This window comes from Dipodomys ordii, unplaced genomic scaffold (genome assembly GCF_000151885.1).
Source record: "Dipodomys ordii isolate 6190 unplaced genomic scaffold, Dord_2.0 Scaffold3, whole genome shotgun sequence".
Lineage (NCBI taxonomy): Eukaryota > Metazoa > Chordata > Mammalia > Rodentia > Heteromyidae > Dipodomys > Dipodomys ordii.
The window spans coordinates 21,662,334-21,687,706 of NW_012267219.1; the positions used below are offsets into that span (position 1 = coordinate 21,662,334).

The 25,373-nt window shown below is 32.7% G+C and overlaps 1 protein-coding gene across 1 annotated transcript in view; it reads left to right on the forward strand.

Moving 5' to 3' along the window:
* Positions 1–207: 207 nt before the first annotated feature.
* Positions 208–25,373, forward strand: part of Lrriq1 (leucine-rich repeats and IQ motif containing 1) — a 116,122-nt gene continuing 90,956 nt past the window's right edge. The window contains exons 1-12 of the mRNA XM_013018788.1: positions 208–345; positions 1,949–2,060; positions 4,797–4,882; positions 6,211–6,328; positions 6,823–7,046; positions 9,090–9,164; positions 11,013–11,918; positions 12,006–12,710; positions 15,295–15,447; positions 16,654–16,804; positions 23,747–23,940; positions 25,175–25,302. Coding sequence (XP_012874242.1) covers positions 208–345; positions 1,949–2,060; positions 4,797–4,882; positions 6,211–6,328; positions 6,823–7,046; positions 9,090–9,164; positions 11,013–11,918; positions 12,006–12,710; positions 15,295–15,447; positions 16,654–16,804; positions 23,747–23,940; positions 25,175–25,302 — 2,990 coding nt within the window. The remainder of the gene's footprint in view (positions 346–1,948; positions 2,061–4,796; positions 4,883–6,210; positions 6,329–6,822; positions 7,047–9,089; positions 9,165–11,012; positions 11,919–12,005; positions 12,711–15,294; positions 15,448–16,653; positions 16,805–23,746; positions 23,941–25,174; positions 25,303–25,373) is intronic.

Genomic DNA, 25,373 nt, shown 5'->3' on the forward strand with positions numbered 1-25,373 from the left:
GATAGTGCCCAGACCCTGAGTTCAAGCCCTGAGATGAGGGCACACACACACACACACACACACACACACACACACACACACACACACACACGTATGTTTACATGTTTACCTGGGATATATTGGATTGACTTGACATGAAAAAATACTTTCAGAGACATATTCCCCTCTTTGTGTTTCTTTAAGAGATTCTGTCTTATGTTATGAACAATGATGGAAGAGGATGATGATTTAAAGCTTAATGAAGAAATAGAAGCTGAATTGGATAAAATCAGCATTTCCTCCTTAGAAAATTATGAAATTGAGAGTGATTCAATATCAGAAACCCCGAGTGATGATAGTAATGCTGTGAGTGTTAAGTGTTTCACTTTTATGCCTTTTAACACAACTGAGATTTTCAGGAAAAAATAATTTCTTTCTGTGACTTACATTTAACTCATTAGCCTACCATCAATGCTATAAATAAATATACATTGTTAGATATTAAAATTTGTAAAATAATTTGAACCTAGAAGATTATATCTACATGTAGACATGTGCATTTTGTGAAATTGGACTATTATATATGTGTGTATTTCTATTTTAATTTTTTACTTGTGAGCATTTTGATATAATTTAAAACTACATAAAATAAAAAATATAAGAAAATTTTAGAACTCTTAAGAATAGTTTGTGATGCTAATAGCAATGTGTATACAACCATAACTTCAAAAATACAGAAGAATTAAAATTTACAGTTCTCTTTCAAAATGATCATTTACTATTTAGAATAAATATTGCTCCAGCAAAAAATGTTTAGCTGATCACAAAATGAATATAAAATGTCAAGGGCTGAATCCCATTCGTATATAGAGAAAAAAAACTAGCTGAAGATCTCTAATGGAACACATCAAAACCCGTAATGGCATAAAGTATTTTTTAATGAAATCAAACACATATACTTTTTTTTCTTGAGGAACATCTGTGTTGATTCAGTCACATAATGTTTTAGGTCCTTCAATGAAGATTTTAGTCATCTAGAAATAGAAAATTGTAGCTTTCAGGTTGTTGTTAAAATTATTCCTAGATATCTTTAAGTGTTTATTATTATTGATATTATTTCTTGTATTTTCTTTTCTTATTTTCTTTTTGTGCTACTGGAGCTTGAACTCAGGGGCATTGAGCTCACTTATTTTGCCTGCACACAGCTGGTACTCTATCATTTGAGTTGTGCCTCCATTCTTATTTTTCATGGCTATTTTAGAGATGGAGTTTCTTGGATTTTTCTGCTTGGGCTAGCATCGAATCACAGTCCTTTCATGTCAGCTTCCTGGATAGGTAGATTACAGATGTGAACCACTTATGTCCAGCTTGCATTATATTTTGTAACTACTTATAGTAATTGTGGAGGAAAAAGCTACAATTTTTAAGTCTTTCATGATGATGTGTATATATTTGGAAAATATACAAATTGACTTAAATTTATTATATTGGTAGATATTCCATAATAGTTCATAAATTTTACTAACTTTATGTATGATGATCACAATTAAAGTTTTATAGTATATTATATATTTTCATAAAGTATTATTTGCATGTTATATTTTGGAATAAATCTGAAGTTTAGATTAATGTTTGGTCATATTTATTGAAAGTTGTAATCTAAAAATATATACAACTAGTAAAGCCATGTAAAAAGCCTATAATTAATATAATAGTAGGATAAACCTATACATATATTACACATATATGTATGTGTATATGTTGTGCATAGATAACTCTTAATTACTTTTCTTAATTTTCCAGAAACATATGACCACTTGAAATTCAAAAGCAAATTTTAGTCTGTGTAGAGCTTTTACTTTATCTCTACATTTTGTTCCAAATTTTGGTGTTAAATGAAATGTGCAATATTAGACATATAATTTTGATAGTAATTTCTTAAATTGCTTATTTATTATTCAAATTTTAGGATTTAGATGAATTACCAGAGTCAGTTCTTCACTGTATTAATGTCATAAAGAACAAGAGTAAGACTGCTGAAGAGCTCATTCTTCAGGATGTAGAAGATTTCAGTGCTTTAAGTAAGCATTTTGTTGTACTGATTGGCAGATATGGTTTCTGCAATTGTGAATAGATTATAATTTGGAAAACTAAGTTGTTTAAAGATTTTACTTCTTGTAACCTGTATGCATATACATTTATCTCAAATATATTTTCAAGATGTTAGGCTAATGGATATGGTTTGTTTATTCATTCTTTCTTTTTCTTTTGTTTCTAATAAATACTAACCAACAAAACTTAGGCAGACTTAATTATTACCAGACAGTACATTGTTTTTTAATGAAAATATAATAATTATGGGATTACTTTTAAAGTATTTACTTTAAAAGCCTGAATTAGTTTAAAAGATTACTTTAAAAGTATTTTCCTGCACTGAGTATTTTACTTCTTAGAATTATTTTAATACTAAGTGATCAAAGATTTATCTGGCATTAAATATGTCTGGATATATCATGAAAAATGACACCAAACTGAACACGCAACAGTACTTCAGTTTGTCCAATGATAGATCCACTAAAAAATCTTAGGCAAGTATTTATTCACATAAATTTATTCATGATATACTATGATAAAACATTTTAAAATTCAGTGTACGTTATTCAAATAGATGTTATAAGATGGATTTTCATAGGTATTAACTTATGCAATATTTTTGTACATCAGAATCTCTCCTAGCCACTGAAAATCTAGCAGAGAACATAATAGGCAAGAGTCTTTGCAGTCTCACACTCTCTTGCCACTTGAGACAGAACATAAACAGATAAATATGTAATGTTTCAACAGTGATAACTGGTATGAAAGAAAAAGTTCAAGTTAAGGGAACAGTGTTAGCAAGTGCTATTTTAAATGGTGTAAACCTGCAGCGGTCTCTAGAAGAAGGTAGTGTTTGAACAACAACCTCCATGAGTGAAGAGATAAGGCATATAGGTAGCTAGAAACCCAGAGTTCCTCAGCAGGGAACTATAAAGGCCAAGCACACTGAGTGGACTTTGCTTGAAGACCCACAAGTAATTCATTTTCTTTGTATCTGTGGAAAAAAATAGGGCTTGGATCACACACAGCTCTAAGAAAACCTCATGTAGTGGTTGAACTATGGAGTGAGCAATGACAATAGTTGACTTGTAGGTGACTCTTACGATTTATTTTCACTGAGGCTTATATAATGAAAATATGTAGAAATTTATGATTAAACCAAAAAATGATGAACTCAAGAAAATTGAAGTTAGTTACAGAAAAGGAGGTATACTGCACTGACACCACTTATCCTGAGAGTTCCAACCAAATAGTTTGGGTGATATCAATGAAGAAAATATCTTTCCCAGAAAATTGTTAAAATAGAAAAAAAAATTGTAATTGGATTCATGCAATGAATCAAGAACAAAAATTTCACATTAAGTAGCTCATTCACTAAAACTACACGTTTTAAATCAAAACTGTGTAAAACCAAAACAGAAGAAATTGAAGGCTAATTTTATTTATGAATAAAGACACATGGGTTGACATTTCCCATTTCAATAAACAACTATTCAGCTACTTTAAGTATTACGTTTTTAAATTTTTATTACCTTTAAGTAGTTGAACAAAGGAGTTTGTATTTAACAAAACAGTTTATGAATACAATGCATCTTAATCAGTGTCACTTCGTTTTGTTTTTATGTGTATAAAGTAAATATTCTAGATGCGCACCACCAAATTTATGGCTTAAAAAACAACTTATATTTTCTTTCTTTGTTTTGTTTTGTTTTGTTTTTTGGTTGGTTGTGGGTCTTGAAATCTAGTCCTGGGCGCTGTCCCTGATTTCTTCAGTTCAAGGCAAGCGCTCTACCACTTGAGCCACAGTGACACTTCCAATTTTCTGGTGGATAATTGGAGATAAGAGTCTCAGAGACTTTCCTCCTCAGGCTGGCTTTGAACCGCAATCCTCAGATCTCAGCCTCTTGAATAGCTAGGATTACAGACACAAGCCACCAGCGCCTGGCACAACTTGTATTTTCTATGTGGCTCACTGAGTTGATTAGGCAAAGTGAACAGTTTTGCTGATTATGTCTATCACCTGATCACTTGACTCAACAGAAATTCCCAAGAAGACTCATTTGAATAGTTTAAAGTTCTATGTTTTGTGTGCTTTGAGAAGTTCACATAGAGCTAACAGTGGGAAGCATGGTGCTTGAATTCTAAAGTGCATCCCAAGACAAATTACCACAGGCTACACATCTACCAAAACCTGATATTTGCACAGTCAGATTTGGTTCTAGCCAGGAGGTAGCTAAATAAGTTGCATACACCAGGAGTTACTGTTCTTTGGGATAGCCTTCTTTGCAGATTAGCTGCTATAATAAATAATATAATTCTTAATAGGACTGAGGAGACCTACTCTAGAATGAAAAACTCAGGTATACAAATGAGAAAGGTTGTAAGGTAGTAAGTAGTGACAGAAAACAAACCATGTCTGACCATGTTAATATAAATTGCTAAAAAAATGGTTCACTGTCAAGGTAATTTGTTACTGGGAAATATTAGCTGAAATAACCCATTCGTTAAAAGAAATGTAGAAAACTTCTTATAATCTTTGTTCTTTAATGTTTTTCTGTTCAAACAGAAAAATATTGTAGAAAACATTCAGTTCTGTTCTGTTTTATTTTTCTGTTCTACTGTTAGTGACCAAGAAAGTAGTCTGATACAAACTGAGATTAAAGAAGGAATTTTGACATGTACTTTAACATTTAGAATCACAATATTATTTTCCATTTTTCTAGGCTGCATTTATGGAACTAATAATCCTATGCATTTCAGGCTAGGATTGTCACCTGAATCAAAAGAAAATTCTGAGCAATTAATGAAGGTATATGTTCAATACTTGACTGAAAGTACTCAATAATATAGTTAGAACTTATCTTTTCTCATATGATTTCAATGTGTTTATGATCATTGATTTACAATGCTAAGTTTAATTATTTTAATATTTCTCTAAAATAGCATACAAAATTACATCAATTTCATTCTTTAAAATATTGAAAATGGAAATGAGCCCTTAGTATTTGGGAATTTTAATGTTCAGAAGGTAAAAGTGTATAATTATACTGCATAATATTTTCTTCAAGTTAGTAATGAAAACAATGAATACTTCATAGTAATTATCACCTTCCTAAGGATTGTACAGAGATTTTAAATATTGTACAAAAACTTTAAATTCAGAAAATTTTATATTAGCTTAAAAGATAAAGAAAAAAATCTCTTAAAATAGAGCAAAGGAAAGACTAGCATTTTTATCAGAATAAAGTGCCATAAATATATTAAAAGAAACGTCACTTTTCCAGATTCACCTCTTGGATTCATTTTTGTCTAAATATTTATTTTTCTTTAACTCTGTTCCTCCTCCCCGAGATATTTGGTGTAACTTGAAAATTTTGTGTATGTCTCTTGCTTGTTTTTTTTAAATAGTGCCTATAAATTATCATATTACTACTTCTTTGGAATAAATATTTTATATTTTCCTATCTAGAGTACCACAGAAACAAAATTATGGAAATGTGTTGATCGAATTTTTGAGATGCATAATTGAGATTGAAATAAAGAATACTTAGTTTTCATTTTATCACATTGGCTATATTAAATTTTATACATAAACAGTAATTGCAAGTAAGAGCAATGTAAGTGAATTAGGAAGATGACAATTATTAATAGAAATATTTTGAAATGATTTTCAGGCAGACTAACTGAATATTGTATATTAATATTAAAGAATGAATATAGCTTGCCAAAATATTAAGAGGACAAAAGTCTGATTAGATGAGAAAATGTTTTTATTTGTAAGGAAAATAATTACCAGTATGCTGCAAATTTTACATACATTTATATAAAATTCTCAGTATGTGTGTGTTTGCGTGTATAGTACATCATTAAAACTAAACATTAGTCTTATGGAACAGTTGTAGAATAAGCCTAGGACAATGCATTTGCTAATTTAGTATTTCTACTATTTAAGCTATTTCCCAGCAATGTTATTTAATTTTTAAATTTCGTATTTGAGATAACGTTTCATTAATTTTGATTCATTTGGACTAGAACTCACAATCCTCCTTTCTCTATATCTTGGGATTACCGATGCACCACCATGTCTGGAATTTTTTTTTGTTTTCTTTAATTATTGTTATTGTTTTAATCTCTTAGATGCTAGCTCAAATAGAAAAGGAAGAATTTTTCCGAAGTACAACCTGTTGTTCCAGTTTAGACTCTGTTTGTGAGCCTGACCCTTGTGATTTGTCTTTGGATGAACAAGTTTTGCCAGGTCAGCTAACTTGTTTAATCATATTTTTGATAATATTTATATGGCTGATCAAAGGTACTTGAAAAAAGATTTACACAGTTTTCTTTGTGACACTTGCAAAAACACACTTACATTTGTGAAAGACATTATGCATTTGTTTTGCTTAATTACATGTTTTTGTAATTTCTTTATGCCTTCAAACCACTGACTGAAATTTTATAATTAATCTTGAGCTTAAATATCTCTTAACTACATCACCTAACAATTACTTTAACTATGAACACACACATTTTTACATTGATATTTATAAAACATTTAAGGCATGTGATTTGAGTGTTTTATTGACCACATCAGAAGTTCTGTGTACAGCCAACAACGTATATTTTCCATATTATCCCTCCTCCATTGAAAATGTGCTGACATTCATTTCTACATTACTCCTGCACATGAAGTTTGATCAATTTTGACAAGCTTTGTGGTAGGGACCCTACTGTTGTTCATTTCTATGAATGTAGATGATGCTGACGTAAGCTGTGGATACTTGGAAGTGGAAGAACGATGTCGACAGTCGTTCCAAGCTTGGCAAGAGAAGCAAAAAGAACTAGAAGATAAAGAGAATGAAATTCTCCAAGATCAGAGGGATAGAGAAAAAAAAGAATTTGAAGAAGAAGAAGAAAAGAGACATTGCTGGCTGAAACAGTTTGAGGTTGAAAAGGAAAAACTAGAGAATATTCAGAAGGTACTTTTGTTTTGTTTCCCCCCCCCCCATTTTTCAAAATTAGTCTGGCTACCGAAGAGTGTTGATATTTGGATATTTGGATGTTATCATGTGAGTTGAGGGTCATGTGACAGCTTTTAACTTAAGATAATGAACAAAGTTGTCTATGCATTAAGTTGCTTGACTCATTTTCGTGGAAGTTGTTGAAATTGCTGTTACTGTTTTACATCTTGCAGTTTTGAAGGTCATCCTACACAGTCTGAAATTTATCGTATAGACTGTAGCCTTTTTTACATCAGTCTCATCATGAGGAACCGTGATAGAGATTTAATTTTTCAATATCTTCCCTATGTGAGCTGCAAATACCCCATTATATAAATCATAACTAGTTGAAGTAATTCCGTCATTTATGTGACATTTGGTTTCCTGGTACTGAATTCAGCTAATTTCTCGGACTGTCAGGAGTTTGTGTTTGTTTTTGCTTCTGAGATTAGTCATCATAATAAGAATTTTCACATGATGGATTGTAGGATGCTCTTTGCAAGCTGTAAAGATCATGGAATGTTCATATAACAGACAAGGCAAAAATCATAGATAATTCTTTTTTTAAATCAAAGAATTACAAATTGTATTAGTCACAGACTTATAATTTAAGAAGATATGACAATACCAGATTTAATGAATTCTTTGGTGCACTGTACTTTGCTTTTGTGCTTGAAAGTTTTCTAATTGGGCTATTGTATGGTTTTATGACATATTCTATATAGTCTCTCTCTCTATTTCTATATATTCTATATATACTTCTATATATACGTGGTCTATATATACTTCTATTCTATTTTTGTGTTCTTTGCTAACTTTCTCTCCCAGTATAAAAAAAAACCTATCATAAATTGAAGGAATTTCACCACTACCTCTCTGATCCTTATTATTAAGTGATGGTATATTTTTTGCATCAATCACAAGCTTCTTTTTTGTTGTCCGTATCTATCTGGCGTAATCTATATTTGCTTTGCTTTTTCTCAAAAAGAAAAGTAATTTCCTTCTTCCGATGTTCTTTTTCCCCTTTTCTGTTTTATATTCTGCTATTGTCAACATACTCAGCTTTTTAATGTATGCCTGAACATCTTTATCAATTTCCCTTTTTTAAATCAATATGTTCAATTTCCTTGCATCCTAAAAAATACAAGATCACTTTGTTTCTCTTATTTTAGATGCTCTTGACAAAAGAAAACAATTTATTCCCTCTCATCTCTTACTCTTATCATAAAGTTTCCTGACCACTCTTATTTTTGACTTGTAGCAATTTATGCCAGTGTTTTCTTTAAAAAAATGTTTCTCTATTTACCTTTCATTGATTTCTATTGAATAAAATTGTCTGGATTATCTTCCCAAAGTTTTTCCTATATATAAATTTTGAAATTTGAAAATCTTTATCTCATAAATTATAATCCTTTCCTCTTTCATATATTATTTCTTAAACTTTTCTCTTGATAGTCTCATCCATGTATGTAGTTATTCAGACTCCAGTCTACATTTATAGCAAATTTAAATAGACTGTGTAACTTCTGTAATTGTTACTAGAACTCATAAGTTCATGTATCTCATTCTCTAGCATTAATTTTAATAAACAAAGCTTTTATAATTAGTCCGTGCTAATGAACCAAAATGATAAGATCACATTTTTGTGTGTGTGAAAATACTGGACAGAGGGGTTACAATTACATGAGCAAGGTAATGAGTACTTTCTTATCAAGCATTGTTGCCTCCTCCTTTGTTTCCCCTTCCCATCTCTTCCCATCTCCCCTACCCCCCCATATTTTCCATATCTCCCCTATAGTCTCTTAGTACTTTCTTGCAGTTTTCTTAGTATCTAATTAAAATATGTACTCTATTTTGTAATTGTTCTCCTATCTTTGGTTTTATATTGTTCAAATTCAGACAATTTTAGTGTTGTTTATAAATATATGTTCTGAGGGTCATATATAATTAACATAATGCTTGTTTCACTATTATGAAATAGTGAAATAAATAAAAATAAAATTTTACTTTTGATATGTTCAGGAAGAACAAGAAAAGATGGATGATGAACTTCATAAAGAAGAGAAAATGTGGAAAGAGAAATTTAAACAGCATGAGGTATCTGTTGGTTGTTTCAAATCAATACATTATGAATTTCTCTTTTGATATATATTTTTATGTTTGAATTAAATACTATATCTAAGTGGTATAGAATCCAAATGTTAGATTATGTGGAGCCATTATGTATGTATAATGATCAATGACAAAATAAGTAAACTGATAGCACAAAAAGACGATTATAATCTATAATGAAGCATGCTTTAGAGTTTAAATAATAAATGAAAATTAAAATGTATTGATAAATTGGATAGTATATTGGACATAGAAAATTAGAACATTAGTTGAAAAAGAGGAGAATTCAATAGAAAATACCTAAATTAATACACATATAGGAAAAAGAAGAAGGGCAGGAAAGATTCAAAGAAAAATATAAAATATATATGGCAGTAATCTTGTAAGGGGAAAAGTAAAGGGTTGTAACAGATGTAGTGGATAAGGAAAAATGAACAACACAGATTCAATTTGTAAGAAAAAAGAAAGAACCCAACAAACTCAAGCTGGACATTCAAAAATGACAAATTATCCACAAATAGTATAGATGCAACAAAATTATAGCCAAGTATTTAATAGTGCACCTACTAAAATTCAAGAAGAACCTGTAAGAAAAAGAAACCTAGAAAAGAACCAGAAGAAAGGGTAAATTATTTTCTGACTTCACAAGTAAAGCTGAGTAAAGAAGGAGAAAATAGAGCAAGGTGCTGAGTGCTTACAGCTTGTTTGCTCAGACAGTTTTTTGGGTCCTGAGTCTTCCTCTGATTTTTGGACTAGTTTTACATTTCCTAGAATATCTATTTAAAATGTTGTAAACCACATTTTCAACCACATTCTCAATCTTCCCACAGCTGAAAATGTTCATATTTTTCTTTCCAAATGAAACATTTTCTCTATTTGATTATAAGACTCAGATTTACTTATATGTGTTTTAAAGTTGTGATAATGTGTGCATTTATTAATTTTATCAACTGTAAATGTCATGCTTCTTCTTGGCTAGTTTATTTTTATGTGAGATTATTATTATTTAAAATCTATTCTCTGAAGATATTTATTGTTATCCAGTTTTCCCATTCTCTTTTCTCAGAAACTGACTATTCTTCATTTTTATTGAATACATTGTACTGTTTATTTTAGTTTTCAGATTCTACTGAGAGTATTTTTCATCTAACTCAAAATTTACTTATCAACTTGAGATGAGAAAAGGTTATATATGCAAATTAGTAGGTTCTTAATACTGTTTATACATATGGACTAACTGACCTTCTTTATTAAAGGTTTAATCTCAGAAATTATGAAGACTTCTACATGAATTTGACCTTTGGTTTTCATTGCTGTGCTTATATCATGCTGATTTCACGTGTGTGTGTGTGTGTGTGTGTGTGTGTGTGTGTTGGGGGATTATTAGAGATTGAACCCAGGACCTTGTGACTTTCCCGCTTGAATCTCATCTGTAGCTCTGTGGCTTTTACTCTGTTTTTGAGATGGTATCTCATTAGCTTTTCCCTAGGCTAGCCTCAAACTATTGTTTTAACTCTGCCTTCCCAGGAGTCAGGATTACAGAAGTGTCCACTATGCCCAATTGATTTCATGTGCTTTCTTACCATGAGAGAATTCTTTATACAAAGGTGGCTAATAATGGTAGTGTGCTATTAATTTCCAATACAGTCCACTGTCTTATGTATTTTAAATATTCTTTATAATAAATCACTTTAGTTCCTTTGAGTGAATATTATAGTAATTTTATTATAATTTTAGGTTTAGCATTGTTTTAAAACTATTAGGGTAGTTGATATTCTAATAACCTTTCACATTTAGTTTATGCTGACTACTATTTATCTTCCTTTATTTTAGGAATTTATAAGAAACTTGAATTTACAAATGGAAGAAGAAAGAATAAAATTTAATGACTTCCAGGAAAAAGAAAAAAATCGTTTGTTAAAATTGCATCATGATGCAGCTGTAAAAATCCAGGCTACATATAAAGCATTCATAGCCTACCAAAAATACAACCCAGTCATAAAAGAACAAATAGAAAATAAGAAGAGGAAAGCCCAAGAATTAAGGGAAAAGGAAGCAAACATCCGACAAAAGGAGGAAGAAAGACGGAAAAGGTTAGAAGAAGAAAAGAAGATAGAGAAAACGATGAGACAGCAGAAGGAAGAAGCAAGGAAAAGGAGAGAAAAGGAATATGAAGATAAAAAGAATACCCTCAGACTAAAAAGGGAGGAACTAAGCAGTAAGGAAACGTTAAGATTCAAGGAAGGTGCAGACCAACCGATGATAATAAGAAGTGCATTGAAGACTGGGGAATGTGAAGCCAGGCATTTCCTAGTTGCAGATATGTCAAAGAATAAGTGTGATCTAGTCAAACATTCTGTGGAGGCCCAGCCAGAGAATCAGGCACATGCGCCCTTGTGTCTAAATAGGAAATCAAACAAGAGAGAAAATGTGGACAGTCAGCTTATTTGGAAAGAATCTATACAAGTACAGTCAAATCGAGCATCTTTTGAAAAGTTAAACCTGAAAGAAAAAAATAAAAAAATAAAACATGAATCTTTAGGAAAATTGTCCAGAAAAGAAATAAAATATGAAAATATAGAGAAAATCAAATCAGATCTGAAAGTAAGTGTGAATGAACAGTTTCAACCACAAGAATTAAAGTCTCAGACACAACAAGAGGAGGGTGGAAAACATGCAATAAATGAGGCTCTCAGACAAGAAACACAAGTGTTGGGACACAGCCAAGAAATGAACGAGGTACAAAGCAACAAAGCACAGGAATCTATCAAAGATAATCAACTGGACATGGTGCAAGTAGTAGAAAAAGAAGAGGTACTAAAAGAGAATGAAGTGGAAAGCAATGAAGTGCAGGAAATAATCAAAGACAATCAACAGGAGTTGGTACAAGGACTAGAGAAAGAAGAAGTACCAGAACACAATGCTTTACCATATGATGGAAATAATACTTCAACTCTATTGATGAAACAAAACCAACTATCACTAAAACCAGAGATTTCTGAAGCTGTCGAGGAAAATGGGAGACTACAAGTAAAAGGAACTGATTTATGCTCCAAGAAAACTGAAGAAAATGTCAAATACAATGCTCTGAAGAGTGCCATTGTAGTAGTTAACAACGCTGATGGCCAGGTAGACACAGCAGGTGACATAAACAAGCAAGATTATGTTTTTGATAGACAGGCTACTTGTGAAGATTTCAGTGGCTATAATGCATCAGCCCTCTTGGTTACTGAGGAAGTAAACACTCTTAACTGTCCAATCAAAGAAATTCCAGAAGAATGCCACGAAAAGGCTGCTGATTGTGAAAGGACCACTACCTGCCCTCTAACAGTGTCAACGTTTTTATCTGCAGTTGAGGAAAAGAGACTATCTTGGATAAAATCATTTAAGCCTTGGTTTGATATTTTCAAGCAAAATCAAGAAAAGAAAGTTATTAAGAGAAAGAGACTTGTAAAATGCCCTGTCAATATGATGCCCCCTTTGAATACTCTAGAAATTCTTCAGTGTGGTCCTTGGGATACTTTACTGCAGGTATTTCTGATTTTATACATTTTTTGAAAAAAAAAAGGTTCAAAACCTTTTTAAAATTCAAAAATTTTTTTAATTGTGAAAACACCACACAAAGGACTTACAATTACATGAGCAAGGTAATGAGTACATTTCATGTCAAGCATTGTTGCAAGTATTGTTATTAATAAAATATTGCCCCACGTAAGAGAAGATATAGTCTTCACTTTCCAACTGAAATTATTATTTTCAACTAATACTATTCAGAACATTGACTCTCTAAGCAATACAAAACACTTTGATTAATATTTTTCAGTATAAATCAAAGCCTATGATCAAACGCTGTTTCCATTACTAAGCCTCTAAAAGTAGGAAGATCTGTATATGGTTTGAATTAGAGTAAGAAACTCATAGTTTGATATTCATTCATTTATTTGTGTGAGATATAGTTTGGCAACACTCATGATGCCCCAATTCTTGATGTGTGTGTGTGTTCATTATCTTTAAGTTGTTGAACAGAGGAATTTTAATTCAACATGTCAATTTATGATAAGTGCACCATGATTAATTTTTAAGTTGAGCATACAATCATGAGCACCTATTATTGCTAATTATCCTGCTCTTACTTTTTGACTTCCAAAGCAATTTTAGGCATGTGAATATTGTTATGAATGAATGTAAACTTTTTGTTGTTGCTGTTGCTTGTTGTTGCTGGAACTCAGGGCCAGGGCACTCTGAGCTTTTAGACTCAGGCTCATAGCTGAGATAACTCAAAGCTGCTCTAGGACTAAACGCTATTTTTGAGGAGAGTATTGATAACCTAGATTGAACGGAGGTCCTCACATTCACACTCTCAGTTTTTGTTGTTGATGTTTTTTCTGTCAGTTTCTTTTTCCAGTCCTGGGACTGGGAACTCAGGGACTGGGTGCTGATCCTGAGCTTTTTTGCATTCAAGACTAGAGCTCCACCATGCTGGCTTCAAACCATTGTCCTCATATCTCAGCCTCCTGAGTAGCTAGGATACAGGCATGAGCCACCAGCACCTGGCAGAATGTAAACATTTATTTTGATATATGTTTGGAAAAATCAAATGAAGGGCGGAGAATGCATTATTGTACCATAGGAATTTTTGTGTTTATGTGTGCGCCTATACTGAGAATTGAACTCAGGGCTTCACACTCTTGCTTATCATCTTGTTCAGTGCTGGCACTTTACCATTTAAGCCACATCTTCCCTTCTGGCTTTTTGTTGTTTAATTGATAATAAGACACTTCTAGATTTGCATGTTTGGGCTGGCTTTGAACTGTGCACTTCAGATCTTAACCTCCGAATAGCTAGGACTACAGATGTGAGCCAACAATGCTCAGCCATCCTAAGAAATTTAATGTTCAATATAAAAGGAAGAAATACTAGGGAGCTCCTTATATTTTAAAGTAGATATTTCCAACAAGGTCACAAGAGCATGTGTTTTTCCTGCAATGTAATGAAGTGGAACTAGATCAATTTCCTCATCTTTAATAGGTAGAACTTAAATGTGCTTATGAAGTTGATTGAAAGCAGCATGTAATTTTAAATCATACAAAATATAACTTATAATGTTAAGTAGCATTGATTATCATTTGAAATGCCATTTCCATTTTGTACTATAGTCACTTTTCCAATTATGGAATTTATATTTGTGTTTATTGAGACTAAATGAGCACTGCCTTTAAGTTGCTGCTATATCAATGGCTAATCATATTTATTTTCTCAAAAGTAATGAAAAATAGTTTGTTTCAAATGTAGTTTTAGAATGAATAATTGAGAAACTTCCTAAAACAATGATGAAATTTCATATTTACTTGAAGGTTTAGGAATGTCAGTTATTGCCTTTATTTTCTTTTTTAATTATCTTTAAGTAATTGTACAAAAGAATTGCTATGCAACAAAGAAATTATTAAGCAAGTGTACATTAAATCATTTATTTTTCCTTCAATTAACATATGATCCTTCTCATTACTGTGTAGGAATCTCTTGGGTCCTGTTAAACACAGATCATACAACTGCATGTAATATAATCCCAAATGTAATACCAAAGAAATAGCAAACAACCAAAAAAATTGAATTTTGTTAAAAAAATAATGACTAAGCTAATAAAAGGTTGATTTCAATTATACAACTTTACATTTTTATAAAAATTGTGGGCTCGTGCTAGGGCTTGAACTCAGGGCTTGTGTGTAGCCCCAGAGCTTTTGAATCCAAGGTGTGGTGCTCTACTATTTGAGCCACAGTGTCACTTCTAGCTTTTAAGTGGTTAATTTTAAATAAAATTCTTTTAGATTTTACTGTCCAGGCTGGTTTTAAACCCCAGCTCTCAGATCTCAAACTCCTGAGTAGCTAGGCTTACAGGCATTAATCACAGGCATCCAGCTTCTTGTATTACTTTTGAACTTGAACTATCATAGATGACAGCATTGTCTTTCCAAGTAAAAACTCAAATTGAATTATTAATTAATGTGGCACTCAGAGTTTAGTATTACATGAATTTTCTAAGTGATTTTGAGAGGCTGATGCAGTTTTTTCTGTTACTAAATAATCATGCCCATCACAATTTCCTTAAATGTTGTAGGTTACAACAGTTGTGTTTCAAGATTTGCCAGGCTGTAGTCTGTCCACTTTGGCAGAGTGTATAAATCTTCAATTTCTTTCTCTTCGGCATTGTGGATTAACTTCTCTGCACAGCCTGACGAATTGTAAAAATCTTAAGTACATAGATGCACAGGTATGTCTTTTTTGTTTTTTTACTATAGATTATCCTAGTTGTAAAACACTCATGTTCACATTTCAATGGTGATAACTTTGAAGAACTGGTGAATACAATAACATATAATAAAAATTGAAGTACTTAAGTTTGTGAGATAGAGGAAGATGACCAATTTTGTTTTTTTTTAATGTTCATATTGCCTGCCATGTTTTGTAAATAGTGTTTGTATTATTTCTGAATTTTGTGGCTGCACAATAAAGAAAAAAGTATACAGTGGTAAAAAGTGACTACCATTTTATTTGATATGTTTTGGATTCTTCAGATTAGCTAGGCATTTCTGTGTGCTGAATGGGTCTCTCACATCTTTGTGGTTAGAAGGAAATTAGATTACATGGATCCAAAATTCCTTCTCTTATAAATCTGCCTCCTTGACCAGATATCTAGGAGTCTTTGGTGATTTAGGAAGGGGGCTTCTTTTCAAAGTGTTCAGATACCAAGATTGAATATTCCAGGAAGCCAAGTTCAAATATGTAAATACCTCTGAAGGATCTGCCTATATCACTGTCATTGGTTGAACCCTGAGTTTGTGTGGGAGGGTAGATACAACATGAATGTGTGAATATTGGTTATGAGGTTTAGGAAGGAGCAACCCTATCACTGCTCCCCATGTCTAAGGATTTACATTCTTTCGGCATGAAAAATACACTAACATCCAAAGGACTCAATGTTTCACCAAAGCATCACACCCAGATTTCAGGTACAGGATCTTTACATCTAAATCATATCTAGGGAGAAAGAATGCTCCCCAGTGCAATTTCTAGGGCACAATATTATCCTCTCAACCCCTGAGACCTGCAAAAAACTGGAAGATTTATATCACAGCCCCAACATCACCTCTGCTCTATAATCATACATAATGTTGAAGACACATCTAGTTCACCACAGTAGACATTCCCAAAATACCCCACTGCTGTTCACTTAGGTAGTTTGAAATATTTTATTATAGTTTCTTCTGTAATTATCTCAAATTTTAAAGGGACATTACTAAGTTAAAAGCTAGCTCATATTAGTTAATGATAACAGTTTGTATGATTATTTTAGAAGTTAAACGATTCATATTTTCATTTGGTGATCATCTCTCATCCTTCCTTGTTTTGGAGACTTCAAATACTTTAGTAATATGTCATTGAAGTAAAATTCATTTTTAATTGTTTTTCACTGTAGGAAAACCATATTGAGATGATCAACTTGGAAAACTTGGAAAATCTCTGTGTTGTTCTGCTTAATAAAAATCAACTCACTTCTTTTCATGGCTTGGATGGTTGCACTAATATTCAAAATCTTGAACTCTCACATAATAAAATCACTCGTATCGGTGAGATGAATGGAATTTTAATATTTAAACATGTGTTTCTTGCAACAGCTTTATTTTCTTTTATCCTTTTTAAGAATAGTCCATCCTGATCAATTTGCATATTATAGTGTTTATACTTCCTTAATTTTAGATGTAGAAAATAATGCACTGCAGTTAGTCGCATTTTTTCTCTGCTCCTTCTCCTATAGAAATAGTCCTTTAATAAGGATCTGAACCCCGCTGAGGAATGTAAACACCCAATTTGTTGACCAGTCATCTGTAATAGATTGTGGACTTTAAGCACTTCTCAGCAATTGTCATAACTGTTCACTAGTAAACCCTACCATCAGTACTCAGAGGATACATAACAGCAGCTATGCTAACCTCTAGCTCAGGCTACACATAGCACATAAAGGGATTCCTCATTCTGACCCTTTTCAAACTTCTCCATCCTTCTATTACTCTATATCCATATCTACTTGCTTATACATATTTTCTGATCCATATAACTAAGCAACTAAAAATGCCATTTTGAACTGAAAGCCAGTGACATAATTTTTATAACCATTCTTAATATTCCAATCTGAGACTTACTCCATCATCTATTGTAGCCTTATGTCAAATTCTTCCTATGACTGTTCACTTTCTCTGTTACGGACTACCTCATGTTTCTCTTTGTTTCCGGTTCTGTGAAATAGCTCTGTTCTTGTTAACAACTTTTTTCCCCAAGTTCCCTCTACTACCCACAGAAATGCAGTTTCCACTTTTCTGCATTATTTCCACTGAAGTAACTCTAGATAAGATCCTGTTGTATTATTTATTAAAATGAATGAATGGATGGATTTTAAATGAATTGTACCTTATTTGTTAAGTTATTGAGTTCATTGTGAGATTCTCAAGAGCTGTTGGAAATGCAAACTAATTCAAGAGTACACAGACTTGCCATAAAAATCAGGACCTTGTTAAAAAATAAACTAAGCTTTCATCTGATTGTTTGACAAACCGTTGAAAGTGTTGTACCCCTCACAAGTAACATTGTTTTCCAACCTATAATAATTTAGAAGTCTAACCAGGATGGAGTTAGAGGAAATGAGTCAGGATAAGAATACATGGGGAGATGGAAATAAGCTTGCTTTCTCTGTGTGGGCCAGGTGATATATGGAGTTCTTGATACTAATTTTACATGACTGGTAATGTTTACTTTTTGTTTATGTCTTTATTTCATAAATGAAGTGTTTGTGAAAATAGAAAAATACAAGGCAAAATCCACATAACCACTATTTGACATTTGTCTCCTCTTTAATTTTTCTTTATATTTGATTTACTTTTTCTTTTCTTAAAACAAAATTATGGAATTATGTAAAATTACATAATTCCATCCTTTCATATTCTGTGAAAAACTTTTCAATAAAATGATCCCTTAATTTACTTGTATTTTGACACCTAATAAGATCAATAATGATTCCTTCTATGAACTGCACTCTACAATCCAATATTCTTTTTATTTTTTTTCAGAATCTGTGTTGTCTTACAGAATGTCTTCTATTCCGACTTTGTCCATTTATGCAGCATAGATTTGGGGTCCAATATTTTACTAAATTAAATTATAAATTTATATTTAAATGTTCTGTCCTATAGGCCATTTGAATTTATTCAATCTATCTTAGATATTTGGTTTCAATTCTGTCATCCCCCTTAGAATCCTGTTCTCTCTTTTTGTAAAGAAGTCGAGTTGACCATATGGGAATTGTTACTTGTAGGGTGCCTCCATCTTTTATAATATAGTTCTTTTTTGTACATTTTTTATTGTAAAAATACTGTACAGAGAGGTTGCAGTTACATGAGCAAGGTAATGAGTACATTTCCTATCAAGCATTTTTACCTCCTCCTTTGTTTCCCCCTGCCATCCCTTCCCTCCCACCTCCACTTTTCCATTCGATTTCCAAAAGATTCCTTCTCCACAGATATGGATTCAAACAAGATTTTGTTGGTCTTCCATACTTATCACCATACTTATCAATAACTTTTTTGAATAAAAATTAAAATTAGAATTCCATTATCTCTCATTTATGATAGTTGTAAGACTTAAGCATATTTTTTCTTTTTGTTGTTATACATTTCTGTAGGAAGTATGTGACAGTTAAATTTGAATATTATACAATAATACATCACTCTCACTTTCATCCTTTATATTATTTAATGTAGGGGAAAAATTTGTACTTGTTTTAACAAAGTAAGGTTTTTGTTCATTTTATTCTTATTCCTGGGGTTTGAACTCAGAACCTGAATACTGTTCCTTGAACTTTTGTACCACTTGAGCCATAGATCCATTTCCAGCCTTTTAGTGGCTAAAGTTGAGTCTCATGGAATTTCTTTCCAGGCTTGCTTTGAACTGTGTTCCTTGAGTCTAGCATCTTGAGTAGCTTAGGATTCCAGGCATACGTCAGGAGCAACCAGTTTAGCTTTTATGCTTTTTTTAACATTTAAAAATGCACATTTTGGGAAGTATGATTATTAAATATTCCTTAACATATTAAATATGTGCAATTTCTATTGCACATACTTTGAGAACACTCTAACTACTCCCAATCCAAAATATAGAAGCCTTTGACATGTTTTACTTTTAAATTCTAATGTAAATACACATAGTGATAATTCTGTTATTCTGGATTGAAAAGTACATTCATAATTCATGTTACTATATTAGTAGACATTAAAGTAAGCTAAAAAGGAATTCTTGAACTTCTATCTTTAATGCCAGCATGGCATATAGGGACTTTTATGAGCAGTGAATTTTCTTAATAGGATATCTACAAGATTTATGTGAAAACTACCAGTATGAATGGATGAACTACAGCTATCTCTGTACAGAGGAAGCAAAATGAAAAACTTAGCTGTCTGTTAGGTACAGAGAAAATATGTATTTATTGAGTGTGGGAAGGGTATACATGGTAAAGAGGATTTTTTGTCTGAAGATCAATTGGAATCTGTTTTTCGTCTTTAGGAACTGCTTAAAGATTCTAGTTGTACTAAGTGAAATAAATAGATTTTTTTCTCTCACATTATATTGATGCTAAGAGCTTTTATGAAATGGCACAAAGATAGATTTGTGTTTATAATTGGTTACTATTCCTTGCTTCAATGTTTCTTTTTTAATGTGTTTTTTATTGTAAAAATACTGTACAGAGGAGTTACAGTTACATGAGCAAGGTAATAAGTACATTTCCTATCAAGCATTGTTACGTCCTCCTTTGTTTTCCCCTACCATCCCTTCCCTCCCACCTCCACAACTACACTGTCCCATCCTCCTAAATTGTAAAGTTTGTTTTTCAATATAGTGTCTTGTACATCTCAATGTTAAAATGGGCCAACTTGTATCCTGTATCCCTATTTAAGCATTTTGTTTTTTCCTTTCCCTCCCCAAATTAGAGAAGTGTATATACAAGATGCAGGGCACCGACATCAAATACAGTAAAAACAGGAGTTATACCACGGGGGAGGAACAAACAGCTTCAATATTTCTTAAGGAGGTGAAGTAAAATTGGGAACAATACCACGTCTTATATTTGAGGTTCCATGTTTAAATTGTGGCTAATTTCTTCTAAGCTGTAATCATTGTAGATAATTAATATGCATTTTTCTCTTAGTTGGCTTTGTGTGTGTGTGTGTGTGTGTGTGTGTGTGCGTGCCTGCATCTGTTTATGTGTGTGCATGCCACTCCTGGTGCTTGAACTGAGGGCCTGGCCATTCTCCCTGAGAATTTTGCTCTAGGGTAGTGCTCTACCAGTTGAGCCATAACTCTACCTCTAGCTTTTTGGTGGTTTATTGGAGATAAGAGTCTCATAGATGTTCCTGCCTGGGTTGGCTTTGCACCATGATCATCAGATCTCAGCCTTCTGAGTAGTTAGAATTATAGAGAGTCCATGGCTCATAGCAGCTTCGCTTAATTTTTTTTATTATTAGAAAACAGCTACACATGTTTTTATTTGATTCACTTTCTTTTGCTTAATATTCTAAAGGTCAATCTCTTTTATGTAATTCAATTAAAATCAGTATTAATTTATTAGAAATTAAACTACTTGTTTAGAGTAATGTGAAATCACATGATTAACTTCATCTAAGAGGTACTTATAAAACTAAAGCTTATAGTTTTTTAAATTAATAGCTACATGTGTAGGTACAGAATTATAGTAAACTTTTATTGCTGTATCTTATTTATTGACTACCAGGTAAAAAAGAAAATAAATGTGATGTTAATGTGTAAGAAAAATAGTTACTTTGTCTTTTCATTCATGAAGCTTCTGTTTTTACTATTTTTTGGAAAACTTTAATCTAGCAATAATTCCTTAATTTCAGCAACTTATTTATTGCTATACATTTAAAGTTGCAAAGAGAACTATTAATGTCTTTTTTTTTCTGCCAGTTTACTTTCTAGATAATAATGCTTTCTGGAAAGTGACACTTTTATAAATATGAAATATAATCTTCATCCAAGCTTAATTACTGTCTAATGACTCATAAATGAAAGATTTCTTTATCAGTAGATTTATTTTTGGGGGGAAAGCTCACCATATCCCCCCAGGCTGAGCTGGAGATCACTATTGTAGCCTATGTTGGCTCCAGAATTTTTGTCCAGCTGCGTCAGCCTGTGGAATGTTGGGATTACAGACATCCATTACCATGACCTGGTCTTAATTAATGCTTTTTCACAATATCATCTTTGGATAGTTGAGAATGAGATGGTATAAAGTAAGAGAAAATAAAGTTGTAGGCATAAATATTGTATAAATATTTTTGCGTATTACTCTATATAGTTGGTGAATTTTTTAGTCCACTAGATGGCACTAGCTTACTTTTTAGGAGGAACAAAATGGCAGTGTAAAACTAAATGATTTTACAGTGCTGCCAATAGAGGATCCTTAGTTTACATATGAAAAAGCACACACTTATGAGCTGGGAAGGTGGCTTAGTTGTACAGTGCCCCGCCACACCCCCACTCCCCAAAATAAAAGACACACTTGGAGCGTATTCTTCTTCTTGACCAAGAAGAGGTAAAAATTGTTTTTTCTTTTGTTGGTCATAGGGCTTGAAATCTGGGCGTGAGCGCTGTCTCTCAGCTCTTCAGCTCAAGGATAGCACTCTACCAATCGAGTCACAACACCCCTTCTGGCTTTTCTGCTTATGTGGTGCGGAGAAATTGAACCCAGGGCCTCATGCATGCAGGGCAGGGACTTTACCACTGAGCCCCCTTCCCAGGCCTAACTTTCCCCATTTCTAAGTCACTATTCTTATTTCTATCCTGAGGAACTTTTGTGTTGAAATTGAAATCTTAAATGTTGAGTTCAACACATTTGTATGTATGAATAAATTATTAGATACAGCTATTGATGAGCAGCTAAGGGAACTATATAGTCTATTTAGTGAAAACCCCTGGCTTAGTTTATCCCCTTTGCCATTCCTTTAGGATTTACTTCCATTTAAGAGCAATTTTATTAGACCATTATCCCATTTTTGTAGGAAAAAAGGTTCCTTGAAATAGATATTTATAACAAGAGTGACCAAATATTAATTTTACTGTGGCTTGGCAGAACCCAGTCCCACATGGTTTTCATTAATTTTTTTCTTTTCCTTTTTTTTCTTAGTTTTCTTTTCTGTCTTTAGATTGAAGTGTAAATCATATACTCAAATTTTACTTTTTCCAAAAGCACCTTCCTCCTGATTTTACAGGTATGCCAATGATTTAGAAACCAGATTGGCTTTTTCTTTTCTTTTTTTTTTTTTGGTCGGTAGTGGGGCTTGAACTCTGGGCCTGGGCGCTGTCCCTCAGCTCTTCAGCTCAAGGCTAGCGCTCTACCACTTGAGCTACAGCGCCACTTCCAGTTTTCTGGTGGTTTATTGGAGATAGGAGTCTCATAGTCTTTCCTGCCCGGGCTGGCTTTGAATCGTGATCCTCAGATCTCAGCCTCCTGAGTAGCTAGGATTACAGGCGTGAGCCACCAGCGCCCGGCTTTTTTTTTTTTTTACCATATTTCTAAACTTCATAAATTTCATTGTCAAATCCAAGAGCTATACGTCCTTTTCTAAAGTGTAATTTATTTAAAATATATATAAATGCATATATATATATGTATATATATATATATATGAATGAATATCTTGTCAGGTGTGTCTGGCATATCTTAGGGCCAGCAGGGAGGACAGCATGTTTGAGTTAATTAAGTGGAGGGTACCGATCTTTTTTCCACTTCCTCTGTACTATGGTTTTTATCTGGATTACTTCATTAATGCCTCTAGCAATCAATCAGTCAAATAAACCTACATCTGCTACAATATCACTTGCACAAACAATGATGTCTACATTGTGCATCATATGAATAAAATCAGTTTTCAGATTTTAAACCTACACATTATTTTCTATGTCCTCCCAGAGATGCCTTCATTCTTCACAGAATTCTTCTTCTTCTTCCTCTTCTCTTCCTCTCCAAATGGTTCGGGTGCTTTGTGTACTATATTACCAAGCTTTTGCTGACAAAAATCATTTTTTTTCTTATCCACATAACCTATCTTTAGATTCCTGTTTCTTTTCTGGTTGACTCTTGAAGAGTGTCACTAATGTATTTATTGCTCCAAGTTAGTGGAAAATTCTATGTCAGTATAGAATCACTGACTTCCTGTCAGAAGAGATCCCTCTTGTGCCATTTTATAAAATATTCAGTACCCCCAAAATGTCTTATAGAGTTTGATTACATTTTTGTCATTTAAAAATATACACCTCAGGTGAGATGTACTGTATTCCCAGTACTCATGTGAAAAGATTGTAAGTTCAAAGCAAGTGTAGGCTACATAGTGAGACCCTCTCTCAAACAACAGCAAAATAATATGATAGAACGTATTATTAGCATGTATTAGTTATAACACAGTTAAGAAGAATGTATATATAAAATTAGATTTATTTTCCTTCAGGTGGTTTAGAATCTTTGAAAAATCTTCAACGACTAATTGTGGACCACAATCAGCTAATAAGTACCAAAGGCCTTTGTGACACACCAACCATCATACACTTGGATTGTTCATATAATCATCTTACCAATGTTGAGGGCATTGAAAATTGTGGATTGCTCCAGATATTGAAGTTACAGGGAAATTATCTAAGTGAGGTAATTCCTTTAAATCTATTTCCACAATTAATGTTGCATTTTCTTTGTTTTTTTTTAACTAATCTGCTTTGATTCTCAATTTAACTTAATCTCTTCCATAATTCTATTTAAGAAATGAGCTGGGTGCTGGTGGCTCAAGCCTGCAATCCTAGCTACTCAGGAGGCTGAGGATTGTGGTTCAAAGCCGGCCAGGAAAGTCTGTGAACGCTTATCTCCAACAAACCACCAGAAAACCAGAAGTGGTGCTGTGGCTCAAGTGGTAGAACACTTGCCTTGAGCTGAAGAGCTGAGGGACAGTGCCCATGCCCAGTGTTCAAGCCCCACGAGCAACAACAAAATGCTAATCTATGATATTTTATTCAGAAAAAAGCCCATCTCTATTGCTTTCCCTTTCTGTGTCCCTAACCCTCTATGGATCCACTGCTTTCATCCAGATTCCTTACGCTGTCTTTATACACAGTTGCAATGTATGTTGAAATTATTCACTAGTCACCCTTCATTCTTTGTCATGAAGAAATCACTTGGTTCAATTAAGTTACATTTTTAAATAAGTAAATGACAAGAAAGTGCAACATCAGTATAGTGTAGAGGGTAAACCAAAGGGAGATTGAGGATGAAATCTAATTGTACTTTGTTTGCATATATGGAAATTATTTTAGAAGTGGGATTAAGGAAGAGGGAGGGATAGATGAAGTGAGTGATCAGAGTAACATTATTTGCATGTATGGAAATGTCACAAGGAAACTTCCTCTTGTCCAACTAAAATATACTAATAAAATATCATTAACAGCAAAATGCTGAACAATTATATTTATACATTGTGTGCATACATATTTTATACATTTATTTTACCATTTTCTTATAATCCTAAAGTATAATAATAATTGTGATTTAGGAGCAAATTTACCTATTCTGTAATAGTATTACATTGTGTCATGAAATAATGTCTATGCAGTATGTTAAAAATTATGAAATTATGGAAGTAGCACTGTAGCTCAAGTAGTAGAGCGCTAGCCTTGAGCTGAAGAGCTCAGGGACAGCACTCAGGCCCAGAGTTCAAGCCCTGTGACCGACAAAAAAATTTTGAAATTAGCAACTGTATTATTCACATAGAAAGTCTCATACATTGATTTAATACTTGAATTTTAGCAGAATCTATTTGTGGTAAATTTTAGTAGATTTTATTACTTGTAAATTTTCTTGATAAAAAGTAATATGTTATATTTAAACCCAGCTTCCATCCCTGATGAATCATGTTCTACTACGAGAACTTTACCTGGATGATAACAGCATTTCAACTGTGGAAGCATTTTCTTCTTATTGGCTGCCTTTACTTCAAAATCTCACTCTTTCTCAAAACAGGTGAAAATGTATTTTTCCTTAGGTGATAAATCTTAGCAATGGTTACTTAAAATGATAGTAGACTACATAAC